At 43.8% G+C, this 26,779-nt stretch overlaps 1 protein-coding gene and 1 long non-coding RNA gene across 2 annotated transcripts in view; one reads left to right on the forward strand and one right to left on the reverse strand.

The window, feature by feature from the left end:
• The first annotated feature begins 145 nt into the window (after positions 1–145).
• Positions 146–26,779, forward strand: part of LOC309337686 — a 42,905-nt gene continuing 16,271 nt past the window's right edge. Inside the window, exons 1-2 of the long non-coding RNA XR_014154486.1 lie at positions 146–514; positions 550–3,968. This is a non-coding gene — a long non-coding RNA (uncharacterized lncRNA). The remainder of the gene's footprint in view (positions 515–549; positions 3,969–26,779) is intronic.
• On the reverse strand, positions 2,991–15,167 carry LRP11 (LDL receptor related protein 11). The gene is made up of 8 exons (XM_081854408.1): positions 14,243–15,167; positions 11,833–11,990; positions 10,928–11,069; positions 10,340–10,465; positions 9,832–10,035; positions 8,717–8,887; positions 8,262–8,363; positions 2,991–4,799 (listed from the first exon to the last, which is right to left on the reverse strand). The coding sequence occupies exons 1-8, from the start codon at positions 14,787–14,789 to the stop codon at positions 4,645–4,647; spliced, it is 1,605 nt and encodes a 534-aa protein (XP_081710534.1). The 5' UTR covers positions 14,790–15,167; the 3' UTR covers positions 2,991–4,644.

Here is a 26,779-nt window from a genome sequence, read left to right on the forward strand (position 1 = left end):
AGTTAGTGTACATAATCCCTGATGTTTCAAAGATAGGGCATAGATCTGCACAGAATTTGCATATGATTTGTGTCACATGCAAATTTGTGTCCTTTTTGTAGGTGGAGTGCTCAAAAAATAAATAAGTGTCCATAAAAATGGTAAAGCTTTTCCCTTCATATTATTTCCATACTAGAAAATATTTAACCTGTTGAACTCTTCTGCCTGCCATGCAGCTATTAAAGACACAATAACCATGCTTTCCCCCTATGCCAACCCTAAACCAAAGCCTAGGTGGCAATCCTATATTCACTTAACCGCAGAATAAGCTCCATTAAACCCAAAGACATGTAATCTATAAATTTCAATGAAAGCAGCAATGTGTAGTAATTGTTTTACTGTTTTAACTGCTTTATTCTAATTGTGATAAATCATCAGTATCAAGACCAGGGCTTTTTTTCAGCTGGAACTCACTGGAACTCAGTTCTGGCACCCGTCAGGTGGGCACCATTGCCATTCTAAGGGAACAAGGGAGGTGTTCATGGTGAGTTCCAGCACCTCTTTTTCTAGAAAAATAGCACTGATCAATATGACCTTTTGAAAAGCATAGCTAATACAGGAACAGGATGAGAGAAGAGATCCCAAAGATTTGAGCATTACAGAAGCACATTGTGAGGATCAATATATTTGCTGTTGCTTGTCAGATACTTTTAAAGGCAACTAGAGAGTTAGCTTATTTTCCAGACAATACAAATCATTATGCAAACAGAGGTTTAGGGGAATGGAGAACACTGGCATGATTGTCTTTGCAGGCATTGTTGTTACGTGGTGATGAATAAATCACCAGTTCCAATAGCCCTGTTGAACATCTTTTAGTTGTTCAAGCATGTTTACAAATGCTGCAAAGGGCCTCATTTATTTTTCTTCATAAAATGCATGCAATATGTAATGGCTCCATTGTTTTTAGAATGTTTGCAAAAATGATTATGCTACAGCTTGCCTAGCAAAAGGCTGGTAGGCCTGACAGGAGCAAACAGAACTTGAGAAGCACTGAAACAATGAGAAATGTTTTAAGAAAGAAAAATTAAGGTGAATATTTAAACCAAAAAGTGCTCTTTTGCGCTGCCTCTTAGTTTGGAGAAATAAGTTCACAGCAGTAGAAAAGGACTGCCTTGTACAATGCTAGCTAGTCTGTCCTAGGTTTTATGTCTTCAGTTAAGTAAATGAGATTGAGGCTATGGGCATGGCAGGGTAGATTTAACTCATCTCTCCCCCAACCCCAATGATCCCCAGCTATATTTTTACTCATTTATTTAGATTTAGCCTAACAGTTTGGGCCAGGCAATAAGGTTAATCATTACCTCAGTTAAATTATTAAACTTTCATCGTGCTGCATTCCTGGCCAGCAAAAGCCAGCTTGAATACAAATGTCCTACCTTGCTTCCGAAAGATATGTGAAGTGACTCAAAATGCAGCCATGGGTCACATCCTAAAGCAGGAAAGAGGAAACATGGGTGATATCCAGTTAAGCAGTTCCGTAAATGCAAGAAGTTGAAGGACTTCCTTCCCCACTGCTTGTGCCCCTCTTCCCAAATCTGCTCTGGAGGTTTTGGGTGGGGGAAACCTCAGAACAGGTACACTGGGAGGAGAAGAGAATAAGTTCCACTGTAATCAGAAGTATTTGCATTGATGAAAGCACTGGCTGGTTGAGGCTGATGGGAGCTGGAGTCCTAATGAAATCAAGAGGGCCCCATATTCTCTGTACCTGCCCTTAAAGGATTCTGTGAATTGTGGCCTTCAGCTTTGTAGATAATTGTAAGATTAAGAAAGGACAGAATTGGTAGCCTCATAGAGCAGGAGTTTCTTGTTAAAATGGATCTGCAGTGAAAATAATGCGAAGAAGGGGGAAACACATTCGTAATAGCACTGTCAATAGTAAGTCCACTAGTTACAGCCCTGCCCCTGTGAAAAATTACAACAATTATTTGTAAAGCTTAGCATTTGGACAAAAAAATGGGGTTGTAATTTCAAACTGATAAGCAAGGAAAGGCAATCAAAGATGATGGAGCAAAGCAGCGTGCAGCTACATTAGCATGTAGTGGGGCTTTTCCTTAACAGCAGCACTTCCACCCTGGGTCACATGATTTCTCAAAGTAGAAGGTTCACAACACACTTGAGAAGCAGGTGCAAAAGTATACATTAACGCCACATACCTGAAAGTACTGTCAATTTACTGTTAAAAGTCACGTAACATTCACCATAATTTTGTGACAAACAAGTAATTTGTACATAGGACTATTGGTTAGAGAACTAACAGCATAGCCTTAACACAAATGTTTCTCTTTTTAATCAGTTAATAATGCAAAGCAGCTGGTAACAGCAGCAGACCTGCTGCTTTCAGGCTCCACAGAGGCCTGCTTCTTAGCAAAGTGGTAATTGGCAAACTGGCTGTCAAGGAGAAGGTTTCTAGCCTAAGCTTCTCAGTATGTTAATTTGTTATGTGAGGAGATCATTTTGGGTGCAAGTGTCCTTTGAGAACCGCATGTTCAGCAGTAAAGCCCAGCCCCAGGCAGCAGGTTTTAAAACCCAACTAGGCATGATGAGGCCATCTTTTGTGTGTCTGGCCAGTTTGCATATAAAGCAGAAAATGAGTGAGGGGCTGAGCTAATGAAATGCAGGAGATCAATTATATGCTAAGAATAAAAAGAGCCCTGGCTACCTCTCTTCTCCTTAGTCGGTTTCTCCAGAACCCTTCCTCTGTTCTCAGCTCTGACACTGACTCCTTTTACTGTTTAAGACACAACTTCTTATTATAATGGGACAGAAATGTGAAAGGAATGCATGTGCAGCTATCACAGACTAGATTACTTGTGTGGTCCCTTCTAACTCTGTAATTCTATGGTTCTAGAAGTGGTTCTATAGTTCCACTGTTTTGCAACAATACAGAACCCTGCTAACATAGATTTTTGTTTACATAGTTACTGAAAGGAAAACAAGTATTTTGCAAGGTATTAAGAATAAAATAGGTTTATTATCTCTTAGTTTACATTATCAGGTTGGGACATTGGCAATGTAGAGGTCTGCGGTAGGATTCAAAGTTGTAAGTTCGTTAGAATAAGAGAGACATACAGAATCATTGCATGCCTTTTCTGCATTGATTTGTACCTGGGTTCTCGGATGGGAACTGCTTTGCACAGATAAAGAGGAGGGTTCACACACAAAAACTGATACACAGACTACAAACTTTACTGTATAACGAACACTTCCGACAATTCAGTCATACATTGAATTCATCAGACGATGGGATGAGCTTTAAAATTGATGCAGCTACTGAAACTTTAACTTCGCTGTGAGGGTCCAATTAGCAAGAATCTTTCAAGCTCCATGAAAGCAGGCAGCGTTGTATCAATAGCAGCAATGGGATGTGTTGCTGAACATATGGCCTAGTCCATATCTGTAGCACAATGAGGTGGCAGAGTCCTGAGCTATTAGCATAGAGTGTACAACTTCAGACTGCTGGGGATGCTATCATCTTTTTGATCTTCAGTTTAAAGCGGGGGATAATGCTGCTCATTGCCCATGATAAAGAGATTGCTTGAAGGGTGGGAATCCTCACTGTGTTTAGAAAAATAGCATAGCAGAGGGCAATTTCCCCTACAGTCCTTCTGCTTGTGCTGCTAGGTTTGTTTTTGTGTAACGGAACACTAAAACATCTCTCTTCCCTTTTCCACTGTCTGAAGTGATACAAACCACTCATACCACTTTAAGATCCAAGTACTTCATTTTGCTGCCTGTATAGACCAAGCCTAATGTTTCACCTTGGGAAACTCTGCACTTTAACAGGGTGGCTTGTAAATAATCCCATGCCTGTGACAAGTAAGAAGCAAACCCAGGCAAGTAGGTGAGTAGAAAAATATGCTTCTATTTGAACCAATCTTGAAGTGATAATAGTGCCATGTTATTTTAAAATAAAGTAAAATAAAATACTGGTTTTAAAGTAGTAAATAAATATCCTTTCTGTAAAAGGAAGCTAAAGAAAGATCATTTATGTCAAAGGAATCTAATTTCTCACCTAAGGCCAGATGCAGAGAGCCAACACAACAGGAAATAGATGTGTCTAGGATCTTACATGACTGCTATATTTTTCCATGCCCTGACCTGTGCCATCCCTTGGGACATGGGAGTGGTGCAGCAATGTGGATCATCAGCCACCCAGAAACCAATATTCAAAGTGGTGCTGTAACACTGCATGATGCTTCTTTGCAAAACAGAACTGAGTGAGTATTATGGATTACAAGGAGAGGGCAGTTCTTGGAGAACATGGCATTTCATCCATCGCAGGGCTAACTCCAGCCACATTACCTTTGATATGGCAGTATTTTCATGGGACTGAACCGATACACAACCCAGTAAGATGGAATTTGCCTTATTGACAAGCACAGGATAGTCCTAGAGCTCTGGCAAAGGGAAGCCAGTCTGTCTGCTGGTGCAGCTACAAACATCTCTACCACTGATGTTAGAAAGAATCTTTTAGAAGGTGGCTGCTGCATTTTCTCTTTAAACATGAGTTTTTACTTTTTTTAAAAAAAGAGGAAAGTGTAAGATGCAAGAGGCACACTTTTTTTGAGGAAAGCTCAAGGAAAGGGAAGTCACCTGAACCCTGCTTTAGAGATACATCCCATTTATGAGGTAATCGGATTCCTCAGACATCAGGGGCCGAGCTTTCTTAAGTTTCTGTCTCACTAACCGAAGTCGGCAAGCTACCATGAGCAGCAGCATAGCAGTGATGGCCAGCCCAAGAGCCAGAGGGAGGACAGCACCTTTGAAAGGGAAAGAAAGGTGCAGTTAAACAATGTTAACACCAGAACTAATTAAGAATGTGCTATATAAAGCCAAATTAACAACAACAACAACAACAACAACAATTCACCAGCATGTTAGTGTATATTTCTTCTAATACATACATTTTTGTATGCTATTTTGCTAAATATACATTTCCCCCCCAAGCGATTTCCCCCCTAATAGTTTTGTACCTTATTTTTCATAACTAGCGTTTTTGGTTTTGCACACTTTCCCCCTAATATACGTAGTTTTGGGTTGGAGAGATGCACCACAAAACTTGGAGAAGTGTGAATTTCAAAAGACAGCTGTCTTGTGGTTTGTGTGTTGCTTTGGGAACTGCAAAATACATAGGTTTGCATTAAAATGTGAAATGAACCAAATTTATCTTTCATCCCTAATGTCAACCCACTTAAAAACATTCAACACTAGTTGCTGTCCCAATTACTAGAAAAGGATTTTCTTAAAAAGTTAACAGATAATGCTTGGTCTCCAGTAAAACAATTCCAAGTTTTGCAAGAGTGCCTTGCAGGTATGATGCTCAGTGCTGGGGTTTAAAGGAAAGGTGCCTTTGAAGAGCCAGGCAGCTACTATGAATTGTAACAGTGCTTTTCTCCCCTTGGGCACAAAAACGTAACTTTTGCCTAGTGAAACTGTTTTAAAACAACCTTGCCATTGAGACTCTGTTGCAATATTACCAGATGGTTGTCTATGTCACTTTGATAAACAGAATGCTGTTTACTGTCTGAGCATGCACCTAGATAAAGCTTAGGCCAGTTTTCAACACATTTCTTTTTTATTTGCCATGGCTGCAAGTTACATCAGAATTTTGACTTTATATCTGATCATGAAAATTGGATCCTCTACTTCTAGAAAAGAAATGTGACCATATGAAAGTTAGTGCTTAGGGCTATCAACACTGCAAACAGCTGTACCTACAATAAGGAAAACAGTGTTGCAGATTTCTCTCTCCTTGCCTTCACTCTGAAAAATATGGGCACACAACCTCCAAGCTGAAGGCTGATCTCCACCTGTGTTCCTCCCCATTCTGAGCATCCTGCATGTTTAGCTGATCAATCTGCCCCTTTTTTCTTATAATAGTAACACTTGCTTTACGCTTTTTGCATACTGGATAAGCTTGCAGGCTTTGGCATAGACACAGTACCCTTGAGAACTGCGCAAAGCTGGCATTTGCTGCAAACTGGAAGAACAGGTTTTCCCTGAGGTCAATAGGAGGGAGAAGACTGCGTGTCTAAAATGCAGCTCATATGCTTCTGCAGTGTGGTTGTGCAAAAATTATGTAAGTCCGTATGCACCTTCACACAGGGGTCATTACCAGGAAATAAGCCCACCATTGCTTTTGTGATTTAAAAAGTTTTTCTTTAAGGTCCAGCTTGTTCTCCCTTAGGAAACTGAATAGAGGGCCTCTTCCTTAAACAAATCTTTGTCAGAAAAGAAGTGCACACCATCAATTGTCAACTGCTGTAAGAATATTTTGTGCTAACCTACATGTCATAGGGATGATATTATAAACCTAGCTCCCATATATTATCTAAGGATCATGCTGAGTTTTCTGCAGGACATCCTTCTGTCCTTGAAGGGAAGGACTGCATACCAGAAGCCCAACAGGTCAGGAAACCCATCTATTATCTACACTGAGGGCCAAAGCAGACACTATGTTATCTACATATCTGTGCAGGGTGGGGGTTGTTTAGTTTTATGAAAAGACAAATTGCTGGCAGTGCTGGATTTAGGGTGGTATAAGCAGTTCCCCCTAACAGAGTGCCAAATTGAGGGGGTACAAAATTGAGAGGATCCATTTGGGGGTGCCAAATTGTGGGCTCGTACAGGGCGCCATATTACAAAGGATTCCCAAAGTCTGCCCCCATTGCTGGAATAGAAGGTCTGATCTGGAGCAGGATCCCCCTGTTGGAGATAGGGGAGTTTTAACCCTGTTCCCCAACTATGGTCCTGATCTGGATCAGACCCCCCCCCCATATCTTCAGTTTGCATACGACAATAACAGCACTGAAATGAGTGGAAGCTTTTCCCCAACGTAAACTGCAGGTGCAGTATTCCAGATCCAGATTGGGACAACTGTGAATAAACCACCCTTACCTATCCTAGGGTCCCAATTTGGACTGAGGGTCCTAGCCTGGCAATTTATGTAAAAACAACAATGAGAGCCTGCACATAAAGGCACAGCTATGGAGGAAGAAGAAGAAGAAGAAGAAGAAGAAGAAGAAGAAGAAGAAGAAGAAGAAGAAGAAGAAGAAGATGATTTTGGATTTGATATCCCGCCTTTCACTCCCTTTAAGGAGTCTCAAAGTGGCTAACATTCTCCTTTCCCTTCCTCCCCCACAACAAACACTCTGTGAGGTGAGTGAGGCTGAGAGACTTAAGAGAAGTGTGACTGGCCCAAGGTCACCCAGCAGCTGCATGTGGAGGAGCGGAGACACAAACCCGGTTCCCCAGATTACGAGACTACCACTCTTAACCACTACACCACACTGGCTCTCGTTAAAATAACATGTAGTTTTGCCCTGATATATTGGCACAGCCAGCTGGAGGCAAGCCAGACACGAAGAGAGTGGCTGGGCAAAGCAGGTTGTCTCTCTGGCAGAGAATGGACTTCTTAGTGTGCCTGCTTCTGAGGAAGAAGAGTGTACACAGCCTGATGCAAAGATACAGACCCACCAGAGTAGGCAGAAATGAAAACAAGATGCAAACCATCAGCTGTTGTGCTAGAAGTCCTTGACAGGTTTAAAACCAATCTGTGGTCTTCAGACTAGCTAAAAAGAAAAAGTAAAGGACCCCTGGACAGTTACATCCAGTCGAAGGTGACTATGAGGTGCAGCGCTTATCTCGCTTTCATACCAAAGAAGCAGGTGTTTGTCCATAGACAGCTTTCCTGGTCATGTGGCCAGCATGACTAAACCACTTCTGGCACAATGGAACACCGTGACGGAAACCAGAGCGCATGAAAATGCTGTTTACCTTCCTGCCACAGTGGTACCTATCTATCTACTTGCACTGGCGTGCTTTTAAACTGCTAGGTTGGCAGGAGCTGGGACAGAACAATGGGAGTTCACTCTGTCACGGGGATTTGAACTGCTGATCTTCTGACTGGCAAGCCCAAGAGGCTCAGTGTTTTAGACCACAGTGCCACCCATGTCAGACTAGCTACAACAGCAAATGCAAGAAGCAAAGGAACCTTAGGCAGCGTACATGGACATGCTGGCCCAATCCAGGACATAACCACCATCCAGGGATGTTATTCCTGTAGTTTGTGATTACTTGGTGGTGCAAGTTGTTAAGATTGTATCGTTAAGGCATTTTGTTTTGTTTCTAATCAATCCCACTCTGCACATTAATGGGAATTAAAACGTTCAGTGACACCTAACTCTCTGAGGGTTAGTTTAAAAATACAGCATTGTAATTACCTGCTTCTGGAACCGGATGGCTCTTTTCGATGGGAGTGCCCTTTAACACCACAATGTTATTTTCATTTTTATAATCTGTGTCTTTCCCTGAGGTTTTAGAGCCTGTAAATATGGAGCAGGATATATAGCTATAAGTCATATTCCATATACATAACAAATCATTTGCTTTACAGTCTGGCCTCCCTTCTATGTTTTTTTCAGTAACTACAGCACATAGAGTGCTGTCATTGAGCAGAAGCATAGGGGCTCCTCTTTGGCATCTCTTAACAGGCTGCAGATGCATTAGTATTATTCCTGGCTGCCACTGCAAATTTCCTATCTTCTAATAAGAGGATTATTCAAGCAGCTCCTGGGATTTCAAGGGGCTCATTCTGAGCTAAAAAAACAAGAGATTCTGCAGTTATGTCGTACTGCAATATTCCCCTTCTATAAAAAAAAAGGTGACTGATTATTACCATGAGCTTTTACACATTCAGCAAGGCAGTCTGATTCTTGAAGGAAATTGTTTTCATTGCCTTTGCAGCCGCCATAGACGAAATGTATGCAAGTGCCAGAAAAAGCATCAAAATGCCAGCGAGGGAAATGGCCATTGCAGGGGCCAGCAGCAGGAGGCACCAAGCACAGCTCTGCGATTAAAGCAGGAAAAAGAAACTATAAGCATTATGTCTTCTAAAACATCTAAAAATAAGCCAGGGTTTAGCTTTTCTAAAGTTTGGTACTTATTGCATTAAGTATGTGATTTAATGGTTGTCACTATTTTAGAACACTTCAGTTTCTTAACTACGAAACTGATGGATTTTGTTTTTGCTTTAACATGCCTGACTACTTCTGCTCTTTCCGCATCAGTGGCTAGAACTGTGTCCATCTCACGTTATTAATTGAATCACAGCAGAAAAGGCAAAAGAGTAATTTGCACGCAAAAGTAATCGGCTATGGAGACCATATGGCACCTATTAGAGCCAGATGCTGGGTGAAATGTGTATTGGAATATGCAGCAAAATGGGAAGAGGTATAGGCTCAGGGTCATTTTGACAATATTTCCCGTGTCTAAGATGAAGGTGTATCAGGTTACACCAGCCAAGGAAGACTTTCTATGTAGACCCTGCCACTCTGAATCTTGTGCAACACTATGAGGTTTGATAATTCAGAAATGCGGAATACAGCTCTAAATTTGCACATGACAGTAAGAGTTATCAGAATTAACCAGGGTGAGAACACTTTCTTACTCATAGAATACACAATGATAAATACTTCCATGATCAGAGATGTGGGTGGGAGGGAAAACAGTGCTTCTATGATCAGGCTCAGAACACGCAACATTTTCTTCAAATTTCATTGAGATCAATGGGCTTAAGTGTATTTAATTCTGCACCGGAGGGTGGTCTTTATTTTTGTCCAAGTTAGTCTTGCAAGTACAGGTGCTTATCAACATAGTGTTGCCTGTATTGGTTATAAATGCTTAGGAAGAGGCATACTGAGAACTATACTAATGCTGCAAAACATGACATCAAGCTTGCACTGTGGTGGCAGTGTGCTAATGTCAGAGATATTTAAGGTACATTCATTATACCTGGCATTAACCCAGTAATTTGTTTCTTTGGTCCCTGAGAGGATGATTTGTTGATCTTCTCTGCATCAGATGCTTGATTGCTTACAGTAGTTTTCTGGGTGATTTCAAATGCAAGTTTCTTGTTGACATCATTAGTTTGTCCAATGCTGTTTTGCTGGATGAAGCTAGTGGCTGGGTGAGTTATTGTCTTTTGTCCTGAAGTAACTGAATAAATTAAAACACAGACATTGTCTTTATGGTGGGTGGGTGTGTATATGCTGTTTAAACACTCAAATAATCAGATGACTGACACTGAGAATGCACTTTCAAAGGAGCTCACTTGCAATGCTGATTAGGAGATTGCTGGTGACAGCAAGCCCCATTGAAATTTTACATCTGCAGGTGTGATTTGAATTCAAACCCCTCCTGTCAACAGACATTTTTCCTCTGCAAGTCTGTAGAGGGAAAATGTCCATTTGAAGGTGCATAAGTAAAAGATGCATGAAAACTCAGTGTGCTGTTTACTCACATTTCTGACAAAAAGCTTCATCAGACCCATCCAGACACTGCTCTTCTCCATCACAGGCATAGGTGATATCAATGCAGCAGCCATCATCACAGAGGAACTGGTAGCGCGAACATACCCCAAAACATCCTGTAACAAACCAACTCTCAAGTTACATGAAAAGAGAACCACTAAACTGAGTTGTTTAAAACTGGAAATACTGGAATGGGAGTTATAGAAACTATACATTACAAGATTATTATACTGCCCTTCACCAAAAATGGTTTAATAAACAAACAAACAAACAAACAAACAAATTCTAAAGCCACTTACAAGCCTACTTTGGCATTGTGGCATATAAATGAAATAATGATAATGATAGCAGCAGCAAGATAATACATAATAAAAGCATTAAGATAGCTCTTAATGGCACACCCTTTCCCCCCTCATCATTAGAGAGTAAGCTCTGTCAATTTCATAATTATGGGCAATATCAACATTGCACAAGTGTAAGTTTGCTTGTGCGATGAGACTTCTCATTCTCTTCTTCAGTTCAAAGTGCTTGACAGATACCATGCGGTTGCAAAAATATTATTTCAACCATTTTCTCACCTAACATGGAGTGACCCACTGGAAGTACGGTCACTGAGACATTATCTGAGCTTCTTTGGCCAGCTGTGTCTGTCACGGTCAGCTCCAGCATGTATTTCCCTTCTTGCAAATGAGAGAGCTTCAGAGTTCCAGGTTGTGGTACCTGTCCCAAAGAAACCAAGGCATTAATTAACCAAGTCCTGCTCCTCACACCCTTGCTATTTTATAGTAACACAGTCAAAAGCCCGCAGAATGCTACTGAATGAAGCCAACATCCATGCTTTGACACAAGCACAGAACTGAAAGTCTGCCAAGCAGCTGATAAGAATATATATATAGAGAGAGACTGAGATTGGAAACAGTGAGTAGTGGTAGTGTAAAAACGTAGTAAAGCATCAGCATATTGGACCAGTGCTCTTTTGGTAGCAAAGAGCACAGGCCCAGAAAATAAATATTTGACCATAAGAAGTGCAGTGGTATCCTAAGAGTAATATCAAAAAATAAACATAAAGGTGATCAGCCCATTTCAACTTCTTCCTTCTTAATGAAGATTTCATGCCAACTGCAGGGCTAAATAATAAACCCAAACAGCAGGATTCCAAATATGATAATAGTATACACATATTCATTCCCTTATGCATAATATGAGGAAGGAATGTTTGTAAGGCATGTTCATTTAAGGCTTAATGCCCATATTCGTAATATATTTGTAATATATACATACAGTATATGTATATGTGTAGAAACCCAATTTCCTGACAAATACCAGCTTTGAGAAATGAATATCAACTAAACAGTCTACAGTCTCTAAAACATCTCATTATGGGTTTTATCTGATTGCACTCTGAAAAGTTCCCATTGTTATTTTTACAATACCAGGACCAAATTTAGCAAATAATTAACTTGCACTACAAAGTTATAGGTACCTTCATATCAACTGAAGGGGCACCTTGAAGCAGTCTCCACTCATACTGTATGATTCCATGGTCATCTCTACTTTCTCGGCCATCTAGAATCACCCAGTTAACGGGCAACTGAAGCATAATGTCTTTCCCTGCCTTGCTGAGAGGAGGCTCATCAGCTTCTAAATAAAAGAAAAGCAATCTGGTTACTAAAAGAAAAGAGAGCACACATCCCTGGCAAGTTTTGAGTTCTCTTCTGGCACACAAGTGCCTTCACAGAAACACACCTGGATGGTGAAGGCACAGCACTGTGAGATGGGAAAGAGAAGGGAGGCAGACATACTCATTGGACTGGAAGGAGAGGACTGAGAAGGCCACACAGAGATCCTACTCAGTTTTCATGCAGCCTTCATGGAACTTTTGAGGGCTCTCAATGCCCCTTTTTCTGGGGAAGCTGCCGCCACAGCCTCCCAAGGGGTGAAAATCCTCACTCTTTAATGGACAAACATAGAAGTCACTTGGTGCTGGTTCCTTGCCAGTCTGAGCAGAGGTGCAGTTGTTGCTGCAGCAGTTCACTCCTCCTCTTTCCCATTCCCTAGCTCTCTCTGCTAGCGAATGCAATAAACTTGTTGAAGAATAGAAGCAGAGGCATGGACCTCTCAGTCCAGGAAAGTTTCTCTCCCTGGTTTTTACCAACTTAAAAAGAAAGAAAAGAGACAGCTTGCCTGAGAGTACTCACATTTTTCTCTAGAACCTAAAGACCTTGGCTCTTACATCTGAAAACTGGCTGTGGTTCACACCAGTCTTGTGAAAAAAACCACTCTGCTCATAATCAAGGCATTCTTGACTTCTCAGCACTAGCATGCTTAAACTGCAACCTTCCATTTACTTGTAAGAGAGCAAATATCTTCTGTAAGTAATGCAAAATGAGTTGCAATAACCTTCTTGTACTCTGAAAATGAAGGTAGGAAAGTGCCCTTCCCCAAATGTCCAAAGCTGCATGCATTTGCATGTTTGGAACTGCCAGACTTGCATGTTCATGCCACTTCACTCATCACAGGATTTCTATGTGTAGAAATTGACAAATTGTCCAGACAAAGATTGTAACATTTGAAGATTCTGCATGAGCAATGTTCCTGCAGATCCTCAGTGTCTGCACATCATGACTGTTGTGTTTATAATGTGTTAATTTCTACATGGAAGTGCCTTGCGGAGAAGCAAGTGAGTCATGCTTCTGTAAGGGCTGCCGCCAATGACACAGACACTGTGTCATCCTCACCTGAGTGGGCAGAGAGTCTTTGACTGGGAGCTGCTTGACACCAATGCAAAAGCACTGCGGCTACGTGTTGAGGAAGGAAATTCATGCATGCCTTTGTGTGTTCATGAAGGACCTTAACAATACATTGGGTGGTATTCAACTAAGTTTTAGTCTGAGTAGACCCACTGAAATGAATGAATATGGCTAAAGTAGGCTCCTTAATTTCAATAGCTCCACTCTGAGTAAAACTTAGTTGAATACCAGAGAGTGATATTGAACTAAATCCTACTTGGAGCAGATTCAGTGAAATCCAAGGACACTTATTTCAATGGGTCTTCTCTAAATATATCTTAGTTCAGGGGTAGCCAAGGTGGTGCCCACCAGATGTTGTTAGATTCATCAGCCCCAGCCAGCATGGGTGATGGGAGTTGTAGTCCAGCAACATCCAGAGGATGTCATGTTGCTTACCCCTGACTCAGCTGGATATTACCCACAGAACTGAGAGAGGAGAGACGTGAGCGACACTTTTGCCACTTTGTCAGCTTTATGTATACTTTTCGAACAAGAGAAGAGGTGGGGCCGAGAAGGAAAGAAGAGAAGAAGAATCCCACTATCTTGCTCGCCACCCACCACTACATAGGCCTGTAATAGGGACACGGAGATGTTGTGAACCGCCCTGTGATCTGCAGGTAAAGGGTGGTATACTAAATAAATAAATAACCAATCAATCAATCAAGGAGGCCCAGGCAGAAAAAGAGTATGGTACAAAGATGCACTCTGCCTGCCTGAAGCATAGTGGGTGCCTACATAATATATACTGTGCAAAGATTCGCCTCACTCCATCTATGGGGTCACCATAGGAGAAAGAGCTGTCCTCTTTCTGCCCCCCCGCCCCAACCGGCCCCTTCGTCTCCGCTGGCGACAGAAGCTCTAGTATGTAAACAAGGCCACCCTGTAGCGACTGCCATTTCCTTCCTGGTACAAGTCTAAGGTGAGCACCAACAGCCATGGCTCAGTTCCAGGCCTTAAACCGCTCCGTTTCCAAGAGCCTCCAGGGCCCCCCCAAAGCGCCTCGTCCCCACGCCCCCAACCAAGTGCCGGTCTCAGAGCGCCCACTGAACCAACAAACCCAACAGGCCCCAGGGCGGCTGCCACGAACGGAAGGCCCCTTCTTACCCGGGGCGGGCGGGCGGCTGCTGGGCTCCAGGCCGTAGCTGCTGTAGCCGCGCTGCGGGGAGAAGAGGCAGACGGCGCGGCCGCGGTAGGTGCAGTTGAAGAGGTAGCAGCGCAGCGCGGCGGGCGACTGCTGCGGCTGCTGCACGACGGCCAGGGTGCATCGGGCTTCGGCGCAGCAGGCGTCCAGGCACTGCCTAGGCCCTGCCACCGAGCCCGGCGAGTCGAGGAAGGTGGCTCCCGCCGCGATGGAGTCCTTGGTGCGGATGATGGTGTCGGGCCTGGCCGAGAAGAAGCCCGACGGCCCGCCGTTGCCCCCGCGGCAGCGGCCTGCTGCCACCTCCGCCAGCTCGTTGCCTCCGCCGCCGCCGCCGCCGCCGCCCGGGGGCTCCTGCTGCAGCAGCTGGCGGCGGAACTCCTCCAGCAGCGACTCGACCCCGGACCCCGCAGCCGGCGACCGGAGCTGCCCCGACGCCCACGCCGGCAGCGGCAAGAGCAGCAGCCAGAGGAAGAGAGGCAGGCCCGTCGGGCCGGGCACCTGCGCAGCCATGGCTCCGAGAGGGCCGCAGCGAGGCCGGCCAGGGAGAGAGCCGAGGGGACGCTGGGTGGGCAGGCGGAGAGCCCCGCCGCTACCAGAGCCGCCCAGGAGGCGGCGGAGGAGGCGGCGGCGAAGGGCGCCCCATGGTGGCCCCTCCCCGCGCCAGCCGGGGACGCGGAGGGAACAGGCCGGCTCCGATCAGCACCACCGAGCGCTGGACAGCTCCGAGGCGCCGCCTCCTCCGAGCCTCCGCCCGCGCGCGGAAGGCGGAGGGCAATCCGAGGAAAGCTCCGCCCAGCGACCGTCGATCCCGGCTCCCTCTTTCTCCGCTACGCCGTATGTTTCACGTCCGAAGGCGGGATTGTTTGGAGATGCGGATTTGCTTATGCGCGAGAGCCGGCCGGGTATAAACGGCAAGTGGGATTGGCTGCTCTCGAATCATGCGCTTTGGTGCTTAATCTGCCCGGTTCCAAATGGATCGCTGGCTTTGCGCACGCAACAAGCTGGCATGCTTCCAAAGGAGAACAAACTGAGTCTCCAAAAACCTTCCAAAACTGCATTAAGCGGTATTTGATTTATTAATTTTTTGTTTAACGAACCTTGCATCCACAGATGCTAAGGGTAGTACAGAACACAATGTAAACATAGGACAGAACACCTATAAACACCTCTTGCAGCAAATGGAGTCAATGGGCTCATGGGCGTAGCTAGGATTTTTGTTAGGGGGCAGGACTTTGTTAAGGGGGGGGCAGAACCAACGTGATTGGTCAGTTAGTTAAGTATTTCTATTGTTTTACTTGATCTGGGGGGTGGGGTGGGCAGCTGCTCCCCTCTGTCCCTCCTTAGCTTTAAAGTATAGGAAGAAATTCCTCACTACATAATTAATTCACTGCCAGCTGTCTTAATACTCACCCTATGTTGTACTCCTGGTCATTTGTAACTGAGGATGAGATAGTTAGAGTTATGGGACTCAAGTCTGCAAGCAGGATCCCTAGGTAAGAGAGAATGGAAATGCCAGTGGTCCATCCTCTACAAACCATTTTGACTATCCAAAATGCCTGTGCATTGATAGAATGGATGGCCTTATTCATTCACTCTGCATGAAGAGTTAACTCCTTTTATAATGTAATGGAGCACTCAATTATGTGAACTTTGAAATGTCTATTATTGTGAATTGGCATTAAAAAAATTAAACTTTTATCTGAGTTAGTCCATGCTTCTCTTAGAATAGGGAAAACAGCATCTGAATTTATACATGTGATAGAAGTTTATTAGACTAAACAAGCACCCCAGATGAAGCAATTTTAAAACATTTCTGAATGATACAGAGCAATAAACCTCTGAAGGTAGCCATCAGTGCTTCTTTCCTTTCATGCATCTCTTCCATTTAGTTCAAAATAATCTATCAAGAAGCCAAATGCCCATCTTGCACTTTCCCCCCTGCAGTACTTGACAATAGTAACAGCAAAGAACACAGAGAAGATCTTCTTCTTTAGCAATGACTCATAGCCAAGTAAGATTGTCTTCCGCGAACACAGTCTTAACAGTGAGTCTGTAAGTGACTGTGGAGGCCAATTCTGGATCCACACCTCCTTCCACAGTGGGGACATAGGTTTCTGGGAGGGAGTTGATCATGTTGAGGGTTTGCCAAACGTGCTTGTTTCTTCTTTAAGCCCTGAGTTCGTGCTGCTTTAAAGTCCATGACACCTTTGGTAAAGGTTGTTCTCCAATTGGAGCCCTCGCAGGCCAGTATTTCCCAGTTATCAGTGCTTATACTACATTTTTAAAGATTTGCCTTGAGAGCATCTTTAAACCTCTTTTGTTGTCCACCAGTATTTCACTTTCCATTCTTAAGTTGGGAATAGAGTAGTTGCTTTGGAAGACGATATAATCAGGCATCTGAACACCATGACCAGTCCAATGAAGTTGATGCTGAAGAATCATCCTAGTGTTTATTGGTTTGGTATCCAATAGTTTGTTCACAGGCTGCAATAAAATAAGATAACAGATAGTTAGATGCTGGGATGCTTTTACTATGTAAATGCTTTCTGTACCTATGAATGAGTGCTCTTGGTGATATGATAGCCATGTTCAAATATATAAAAGGATGTCACCTAGAGGAGGGAGAAAGGTTGTTTTCTGCTGCTCCAGAGAAGCGGACACGGAGCAATGGTTCCAAACTACAAGAAAGAAGATTCCACCTAAACATTAGGAAGAACTTCCTGACAGTAAGAGCTGTTCGACAGTGGAATTTGCTGCCAAGGAGTGTGGTGGAGTCTCCTTCTTTGGAGGTCTTTAAGCAGAGGCTTGACAACCATATGTCAGGAGTGCTCTGATGGTGTTTCCTGCTTGGCAGGGGGTTGGACTCGATGGCCCTTGTGGTCTCTTCCAACTCTATGATTCTATGATTCTATGATTGGTAGACTAACAAGATCCCCTTTTCCTTGCCACCTATAGCATCCTTTCCTAACTTGGCATTCAATGCATGGAAGTCAGGGTGGGGCAAGAAGTTGCCCTGCTTTGAAGATGTGATGTGAGTGCCCAAGAGGCTTGCAACCCATCTATTGGGTTGCAACCTTTTTCTTTCAGACAAGCATGGGAGCAGGGGTGTACTTAGGGGTTGACCAGGTGAGGCCCCACCGAGGGAGCAGGCGCAGTGGGTGCAAAAATCATTCCTCTCCATTCTGGCTTGGAGTGTCTAGGAGCCTGCCTGCCTGTCCATGCACTCAAACAGATAGACCAATGGAGGAGGAGGAGGGGAGGTAGAGCAGAGCAGACCTGACCCTGATGGCTGTAGAGGGTCATTGGCAGAGAGTGAAAGGCAATGAAAAGCAAACGTTTTGAGTTTCTGCTCCATGGCCTCTCTTGGCTTTGGAGGTGCTGATACAGCTCCTTCCCAAGGGTGCAAGGGAGCCTAGGTACCTTCCTAGGTACCTTCTTAGCCTCTGCATGGAAGATGGTGTTCTTTTTTCAATGCTGTTGTTGTAACAGCTTTCTTGGACTCTGTGTGTGTATGAGAGAGAGAGAGAGAGAGAGAGAGAGAGAGAGAGAGAGAACTCAGACTTTGTGCGTTCTGAGTGATTTCTGAGTTAGGGGCAGAGTAGGGCTTGATCTGATCAACAAAATAATATTTGAAAATTCTTGGAAATTCATTTCCTGATTAAACTAGCACTCCAAAACCCCTTAATACCCAATTCTGCCAGGCTCACTCGGTCTCCTAATGGTGGTTGCCTGAGAGTTTTCACATCTGAGATGGTGACATCACAAATGGTTAGAGAAGGGGCTAAGCTTTCCTAACTGTGAATATGTATGTAATTATGCACAATCAGATGGACTTCTATAAAGAGAGTAATTTTAGGTTTTCTTCAGAAGGTGGCAGCAGCTTACTACTTATTACAACAGATGTCTTGGGTGTGGGTTATTAAGATATCTGTCCCATCTTTCTGTATTAATTGTTGACTGATATTGTAGAATGAATAAAACATATACATAAACCAGATTGCTTATCAGCTCAGTGGTTAGGTAAATTATTCATTGTCTGGCTCAAAATTCAGTTTTTTCAGAGGGATGTTAAAAGGGAATGAGAAGGTAGAGCAAACTGCTGTTAATGTAATCTATATAGAAATTCTCAAAAATCCTAGTTATGATTCATTAGGCTGCTGGCTTGAGCACTCTGTAAAAATGTTGCTGTTATAATCTAACTTCCACCTCCATCACTGGAATGTGCTCAGATTTATAATACAAATTGTAGGAAGAATTCTTTCTAACATGGCAGATTCCTATGACATAGATAAGAAGTTGAATATAGGCAATCCTTGTTTTGCATGAGGGTTGTGTTCAGGACCCCCGTTTGTGTTGGCGGAGCACACATAAGCCCGCCCCGCCCCTTTTTGTGACGTCTTTATGAGATTTTGTGCGCATTCCTGCATTATTGTGCATCATTCCGACACGCCTAAATCAGTTGTTCTACTTCAGAGCTACAGTAGAATAGTATCAAAGTGTGTGTGTTCAGTTACAAGTTATACAGGCCCTTTTGATGAAACAAACCACGACAACTCAGTTTAACAAAACCATGTAACCAGAATTGCTGTGTTCTAGCCTGATTAGACCAATGCAACTTTTAAAAAAATTAATCGTTTGGTATCCAGATCATACACTCTTACTAAATACTATGGCCAGACTATGCATTTGGTATAACAGGAAAATTACAGGGTTTTTAGATAAGTGACTTTAATCTCATAAGCTCCTGCGCAAATGCAGGAATCACTGTAGCTTTCTTCTCCTACATATTAACTGACAGTGTGATACAAATACAGAAAACAAGACATGTTGTGTTAGAAAGCACCGAGTAGTTCAGCCTGGATTATCTACACAGGCACAAATCTGGAGATTGTGCATTAGATTTGTGTCAACGTACAGCCAAGCAAGTAGTGGTCTGTATAGGGTCACTCATTAATCTATTTTACATTTCCTACACCTTGATGGGATTCAGCTTACAAATTACTGTATCCAACATCTGATTCAAGTTAAGAAAGGTGTTGGCACCTGGATATCTCATGGAGGACCCAGAACCTTTGCTGCTTCCCCTTCTTGCTAAGTCAGACTCCTCAGAGTAAATTAGTCAGGTTGAATCTCAACCAGGGTTGGGGAACCTGCAGCCCTTTGGATGTTGCTGGACTCCAGCTCCCATCATCCTGCACCATTGGCTAAACTGGAGTTCAACAGCATCTGGGGCTCTAAATTGCATGGAATGGGAAAAGCTAGAAGCTAGAAGCTTGTAGCAGAGGATTGTTCCTCTTTCAGTTTCCACTTCTTCTCTTCAACCCTGTGTGCCCTTGTTAGGTCTGGGTGGTGTTGAAATCAAGAAAATTCACTACTATTAGCTTCAGACTTAAGAGATGTCTGGCAAGCTCAGAGATGCTAAGAACAGTTATACATGTAGGTAGTAAGTTAGCAGAAAGGATTCATTCACTTTGGGGTTTGAACCCCAAAGTGGATGAATCTCATTAAATCTATTTTTTAAAAAGCTGCACAGTACAGCTCTGCTAAGGTTTTAAAAACAACAGGCAGGAAAAAAACCTCCTAATTTGTCTTCAAAATATTGCAAGCTAATTTGAATATAAATCAACACAAAAACAACATCTCCCTAACCTTCAGCAGTTATAGCAGACGCCCCCTCTTCAGATTTAGATAATTGCTTCACAAATAGCAATAAGCTGTCACAGGTGCATGACATTCATTTATATAAAATATTGTCAATTAAGTGGTTTTTTTTATATCAGTCTGGATTATTTCTAAGGCTGTCTCTGGCCTTGAGTGCAAGTGGCACATACACAATCAGATATTCTCCCTCTCCCTCTCCCTCTCCCTCTCCCTCTCCCTCTCCCTCTCCCTCTCCCTCCCTCTCTCCTCCTCCCCTTTAGCCTTCCTAATATGAATTAAATCAGAGAAAAGTGTGCAGAAGCAGTGTTTCCATTCCTGCTCCACCCCCCCATAGAGATTCTCTTCACCAACTACTTTTTTTTTTTTTAAAAAAGAGCCAATTGTATGATATATTTTACTATATAGAGTGAGCGAGAGTGCAGAGATTGTTTCTCTGCCCAGATACTGCATAATTGACTGCACAGCGTTCGGTAGACACCACGTGGTATAAAAGATGAGTACAGTGAGGAACTGGTGCCAGGAGAAATCCCTCAAATCTTGTTTTTTAAAAAAGCAAATGGCAAACGGAAGAAAAGCAATTTATTTGAAGGGTTTATCTTTTAATTTGTCTGTGGCTTTAGGGAGGAATTCACCCAGGACAGTGAATGGCCCTGTCATGCCAAAGTACCTCATGCAAGTACCTGCTGAGAAGGTGGCCTCTGCTGAGTGAATGCGAGAACCGCAGGACAAGTAGGTCACAACTGATCGGTAGCGAGACAAACTTGGCACATGCAGATATGACTAAAATGGGGTCATGACCATTCTCCTGTCAACCGGAGGATGCCCTTTGCATGGACGCTTGCAGCACCCCATCCCTGAGACAACGGCAGAAGTTCCTGGTCCACCTCCCCATGTCACAGCCCTTTGAGGTTCCCGCCAAACTTCAGTTCTAAGGAACCTATCTGAGGCAGGGGAAGGCAGAGCTCTTCGTGTAATTAAAATGGGTAGATCCTACCTGATAGCACGTGGCTTCACCTCCCCTCCCCTCCCTTTGTTTAATGCTCTTTTATTACAGGTTAACTTCTTTTACAGGTATGCAGGCACTGCTACAGTCTTAGGATGGTTGCTGTTAAGGGACCAGGAAGGAATTTCCCCGCATTGGCAGGTTTCACCTTCCCCGTAGCAGATGCCACAACTTTAGTTTTAGGGCTTGGGTTGAATCCTTTAGTTTATCTTCCCTAAATGTGTGTGGGGGTTTGAAGCAGTGATGCCCCCCCCCGGCAGCTGTGATTCCAGGGTTCTCCGTTAAAGGGACCATACGTTGAAAGGTTGTCAGTGCACTCCCCAGTGTTGTGGTGAAATGGGGGTGGACACTCTGCTAAACAAATGTCTTCCAGAGCCAGCCCACTTCCCAGACAGACCTGATTACCCTGATGTGCCCCAGATCCCTGGCTGGGGACTGGGAGGGATACGCGCCCAATGGTCTTCCTACATCTGAAAGTTTAAATAAAGTTGTGGTCAGTTTAATCCCATAACATGTTGTCATGAGTCATTCATTTCTTCTGGGTGGCTCTTGGGGTTGGGGGTCTCCACCTGGGCATGCAAAGCACACATATCCCACTACAAAATAATAATGGGGAACTACTCCCCTTCCTTATTACTATGACTGTGTCTTCTCCATAACTCTAGAGTCACTGGGAGACTGGGACCCGATTTTGCTGGAGCACACCCTGGTTTCTGAAAGTGAGGATCTGTCTCCTGAGATCTTTGGGCTCTTCCGGCTTACAATAAATATAGCAGGATATTGCCATGCCTAATATTGTGGGGATGATAGTTAAGGAGAGGAAGGAGTCAGAAAGAATGTGGAGGGGGGATAGTGAAGAAAGGAGATAATAAAGGAGGAAGAGAGATGGCTAGAGAGGAGATGACATGGGGCATTCTTTCCTCCATGTCCAGGCCAATGATTCCAGCAAGGACAACTTTATCTGTCATGCTGTAATACAGAAATCTAGGATGCAATACCTGGAAACAGAATCAAGACAGTCCTGTACTTCCATTCTCTCTGAGAGACACATTATTCTCCATCCCTGACAGGTTGTGATCACTAGGAATGGATACACCTCTGGGGAGCACATTTTCTCATCCACCTTCTGTTATCTTCTTTCTTTCTCAACATCACTCTGATCCCTTTATTTAAAGTTATCCCTCTTGAAATCTGTTGCTTTATGATAATCATTTCCCTTTGTTCACAGGAAGTTTTAATCTTCCTTTGCTCTGTCTGATTTTTGTGATTTTCCCCACAGCCCTTACAATTCTAACCAAGAGTATTTGAGCTTTTCCCCCACTCCCTAACAAAATGTGAGACAAATAATGAATAACCCTGAAATGCAGCAAAGGCAATCTTTCTATACATCTTCTCTCTGAAAATTCAGGTGGTGCAATTAAAGTTGATTTGGTGCTCTAGCATGTCAAACTCCCCCCCCCCCAAACCCCCTACCCAGACTGTTTTGCAACAAAGAAAGTGACAACAATATGCACTGGAAAGTGCAGGATAGCAATTGCTTGATGCAACATCATATAACTGTATTTTATATTAAACAGGGAACAATACATCATCGTTCTTGGTAGCACAGGTGTTAGACTGCACTGAAATTGTGCTGCCATAATAGGTTTTTTTTTGGGGGGGGGGGGAATATTCCACAGATACCACAATATGCCTAGTTACAGATAGGTAGCCGTGTTGGTCTGCCATAGTCAAAACAAAACAAATTCCTTCCAGTAGCACCTTAAAGACCAACTAAGTCAGTTCTTGGTATGAGCTTTCGTGTGCATGCACACTTCTTCAGATACACTGAAACAGAAGTTTCCAGACCCTTCTATATAGCCAGACCTTACGCCAAAGAATAAACGGACATAAATCGGACATCAGGAATCACAAGACAGAGAAACCAGTAGGAGAACACTTCAATCTCCCAGGACATTCTATACAAGATCTCAAAGTAGCTGTTTTACTACAAAGGAATTTCAGAAATAGACTGGAAAGAGAAGCTGCTGAATTACAACTTATCACCAAACTTAAAACCATGGAGAAACCTGGTCTGAACAAAGACCTTGGATTCTTATCTCATTATACATGACAAAGCCTTTTTTCACCTTTTCACCCCTTGCTTTTTCCTGTAAGACCTATTGCAGTCGTTAAGAGTCGTCAACAGGCTCATCACAGCTATCTGCCAATCACCCATTCCCACCACCCTTCTGAGTAATACCCCTCCCCACCTTCTCACTATATAGAAGGGTCTGGAAACTTCTGTTTCAGTGTATCTGAAGAAGTGTGCATGCACACGAAAGCTCATACCAAGAACTGACTTAGTTGGTCTTTAAGGTGCTACTGGAAGGAATTTGTTTTGTTTTCACAATATGCCTGTACCACCTATTCTCACATGAAATTCTCTTCAAGTGATCAGATAGGAATGCCAAAGTGACAGATTTATAACACAGAAAGCACTTTTCTTTTGGAATCCCAGCTTCAACATAACTTGTTAAAAAATATCCCAGGATGGCTTCAGGCTTACAAAAACACAAAGAGCCTGAGAAAGGCTTGGGGACTGGGGCTGGGGGTGGGTAGCTAGATTGACTCTCAAGTCCGATCCATGCAGCAGTGGATATCAGCACAAACTGATATGGAGAGGAATCTGACAGCTAGCAAATTGATGCAAACATAATGTGGGTCTGATAATATGGGTACTGCAAGAGGTTTAAGAAAGCACAAGGGGTGCAGGTTAGTATTGCAAATGGGTTGCTGAGATATCACGGATGGTTCACTGACAACAATAAAAAGAACCTCATCAGTTTTTCCATTAAAAGAATTAATCCAGATTAAATTGGGGAGGAGGAGGAACACAGGCTGGCATTTTGATGACAACAAGGGTGTGTGGATGCTGCAAAGAACTTTCAGGCATAAGGGGCACCCACCCCACAATCAAAACCCACCTGAAAGTGCCTATGGTTGTCAGGGACTGTGCAGATGAAGAGGAGTGGTGGAGACCACCTCCCCTGGAGCCTCCCAGAGAGGAGGAAGGGGCAGATAACATAGATCTACAGGACTGGTTCGACCCCGGACACACCCCAGAGGAAGAAGAAGAGGGAAGAAGTTGGGAAGTAATGGGAGGTGAGGAGCTGGGTAGTATTGAGAACGCAGGGCCCAAGCAGTAGCTGACGGACACAGTGTCTCTGGAGAGTCTCCCAGAACCCATCCCCGCCCCTAAAACCAGGCGCTCACTGAGAATAGCAGAGCAGAGGGCTTAAAGGCAGCGGACCCTTAGCAACTGTAGAAGAGGGGAGGAGTCTGATTAACAGGGGAGTACGGAGAAGGGGCGCACGGAGCTTCACTTGGAGCAACGTTAGATACTGAAAAGTCTTGGTTGTCTTGCCTTGGCATCTGGCCTGTGTTTTCTCTGTCTCTCTGCTTTCCTGGGCAATCAGCCAGGAGCCATCGACAGCACCCTGACAATGGTGTTCATTGGAAGTTGCTTTATACTGAGTCAGACCATTGGCCCATCTAGCTGAGCATTGTCTATGCAGACTGGCAGAAGCTCTCCAGGCATAGGAGCCAACTCCTACAGGCCAAGGTCCCTTTGACCCCCCAATAAAATATTTGAGGGGTCTGCCCCACAGTTGATGGACATTGCCATTCAAATGATGTGTGTGAGCCACGTCTTGTGATCTATTATGCAGAGTGGAGCTTACCTGGGCCCCCCCATATTTTCTCCAGGATTTGAACCCAGAGCCGTAGCTAGGTGATCTTGCACCGTTGGCAGAACCATCCAGATTGTGGCCCCTAGCCGCAGACAAACTAGCTCTTCTTTCCGCCTCTCCTCCAATCCCCCCCTTCCACCCATCCAACTCACCCGCTATTTAAAACCATTTCTTATGAGGCAAGAATCAATATTTATATTTATGGACATATTTTTAGCCGATTTTGCACCCCCCATCGCCTGCACCCCTGGTGGGGGCCTGCCTCGCCACCCCCTAGCTACGGCCCTGTTTGAACCTGGGACCTTCTGCATGCAAAATGGAAGCTCTGCCCCTGAGCTCTTCCCTGCTTGTTCAATGGCTACAACTGAACCAGCTTGCACATTGGATATGATTGCTAGGTCCTCTCTATTTATCAGTGTTAGCTGCAAAACCTCAAATCTAGTATCCCATATGCCAGAGTTTGGGGCTGATTTGTGGTCTATATGCCTTCTTTTATAGTGATGTATACTGTGTGATCATTTAAAGCTTTGCTAGCTGTGTGTGTTGTTAGTCACATTTCTCTGAATTGTGGCCAGAAAAATCTTTATATGTTTTTATTCTAAATCAAGGTCCCCCCCCCCTTGAAATTTACTATTATGTTCTATCTGCGACTTTGAATGTATGAGAATGAGCCGTAATTGCAACACACGGCCACATTTTCCTCCAGTAAGAATAATTTGGAAGGAAAGGCATTTCTCTGGGCTTATCTCATGAAAACACGCCTACATTTCCACATGAAACAAAATAACAGTGGTCTTTCTTGTTCAGCTGACTCTTGCCAAATAATTAGATTACCGCTATCTCATTAGCATTGAAATGGCATCACCAAAGCACACAAAATGAATGTTTCTGTTCTTTTCACAGAGGGAATTTGGTGCATATTTGCCATCATTGTTCAACCATTTGTTGCTGCTGTTCTGCATTGATTCACATGCCTGATTTCAGGGGCAAGGAAACAGCGTCCATTCAGTAGTTGTTATTGGACTACATCTAGCCAACCATCACCACTGGACATGCCAGCTGTGGATAATGTGAGTTGAGGTCCAGCAGCATCTTCAAGGGCATAGGTTCCCCACCCCTGCCTTATTTGCTAAAACTGATCATAGCCCAATGGCATGTACAGAAAGTCCTGCGACAGATGATCAGCTGCATGGTTTTGGCAATGCCAGTCTTTTCCGTTGACATGACTGGGATCATTCCACACCTTTTCTCATTCTTCACTGTTCCACATGGTTGATGGAAGGAGTGGGTGGCCAATGCAGTCATCATTCCTTGCTTTCCAATGTTTCCCTGTTTTCCATAGATGCTTTTTCTGGTGAAATTTCTACCTGGATATACTTCCAGTGGCAGATTTATATACTTCATGCATTGATTCTGGTCACATTTCAGAACAGTCATTTATGTGTAAGTCCAGTTGAAATCAATGGGACTGGAGAGAGGGAGAGGGAGGGAGAGAGTTGGCTTCTTGTCTTTGTGGAAAAACATTCCCATAAACTTTCCTTTCCCAGCTATCCAATTATAATATTTTGTTACTGGGAAATTTGAGCTGTGCATGCCCAGTTTGTGGTATGGAATGCTAAGTGCACTGTCCTTTTATGTCATAGACAGGCACCCATGGTTAATTCCTGTAACACTGATGTACCCAACACAGCGATCTTTGCTTCTGGCTGGTCTGAAAATTGGGAGTAGCAGTGATCACCGCATTGCCATGGTCAGAGTCCCAGTGGCAAAGTTTGCTCTTATGTGCCAGTCCCCTCCTCTGCAGGGTTAGAGATCCCATTACAATGGTCAACCCCAGACACTTATGGACTCTGAGGGATGTTCTGCTGCTAGAGCTGGCGATTCTCCTGAGGCCCTAGTTGAGCTATGGAATGGGGAGAAAAGAAAGGTCATAGATGCAATTGCTCCTGATCGTCCTCTCTGATGAGTCTGGAAGGCTCCCTGGTTTGGTGGTGAACTTCAGGCAATGCTGTTGCACTCAGGTCCTGCTTGTGGGCTTCTCGTAGGTACCTGGTTGGCTACTGTAAGAACAGGATGCTGGACTAGTTGAGCACTTGGCCAGATCC

The sequence above is a fragment of the Podarcis erhardii genome (assembly GCF_964252035.2).
Source record: "Podarcis erhardii genome assembly, chromosome: 3".
In the NCBI taxonomy this organism is placed as follows: Eukaryota; Metazoa; Chordata; class Lepidosauria; order Squamata; family Lacertidae; genus Podarcis; species Podarcis erhardii.

Excerpts from the sequence above, each read along its gene's own strand:
- LRP11 (XM_081854408.1), bottom strand. The coding sequence starts at position 14,789 with ATGGCTGCGCAGGTGCCCGGCCCGACGGGCCTGCCTCTCTTCCTCTGG. Across the intron at positions 10,036-10,339 it reads TGAAGCTTTTTGTCAGAAAT|TTACTTCAGGACAAAAGACA; the intron begins GTGAGTAAACAG and ends TAATTTATTCAG. Across the intron at positions 8,364-8,716 it reads TGAATGTGTAAAAGCTCATG|GCTCTAAAACCTCAGGGAAA; the intron begins GTAATAATCAGT and ends CCATATTTACAG.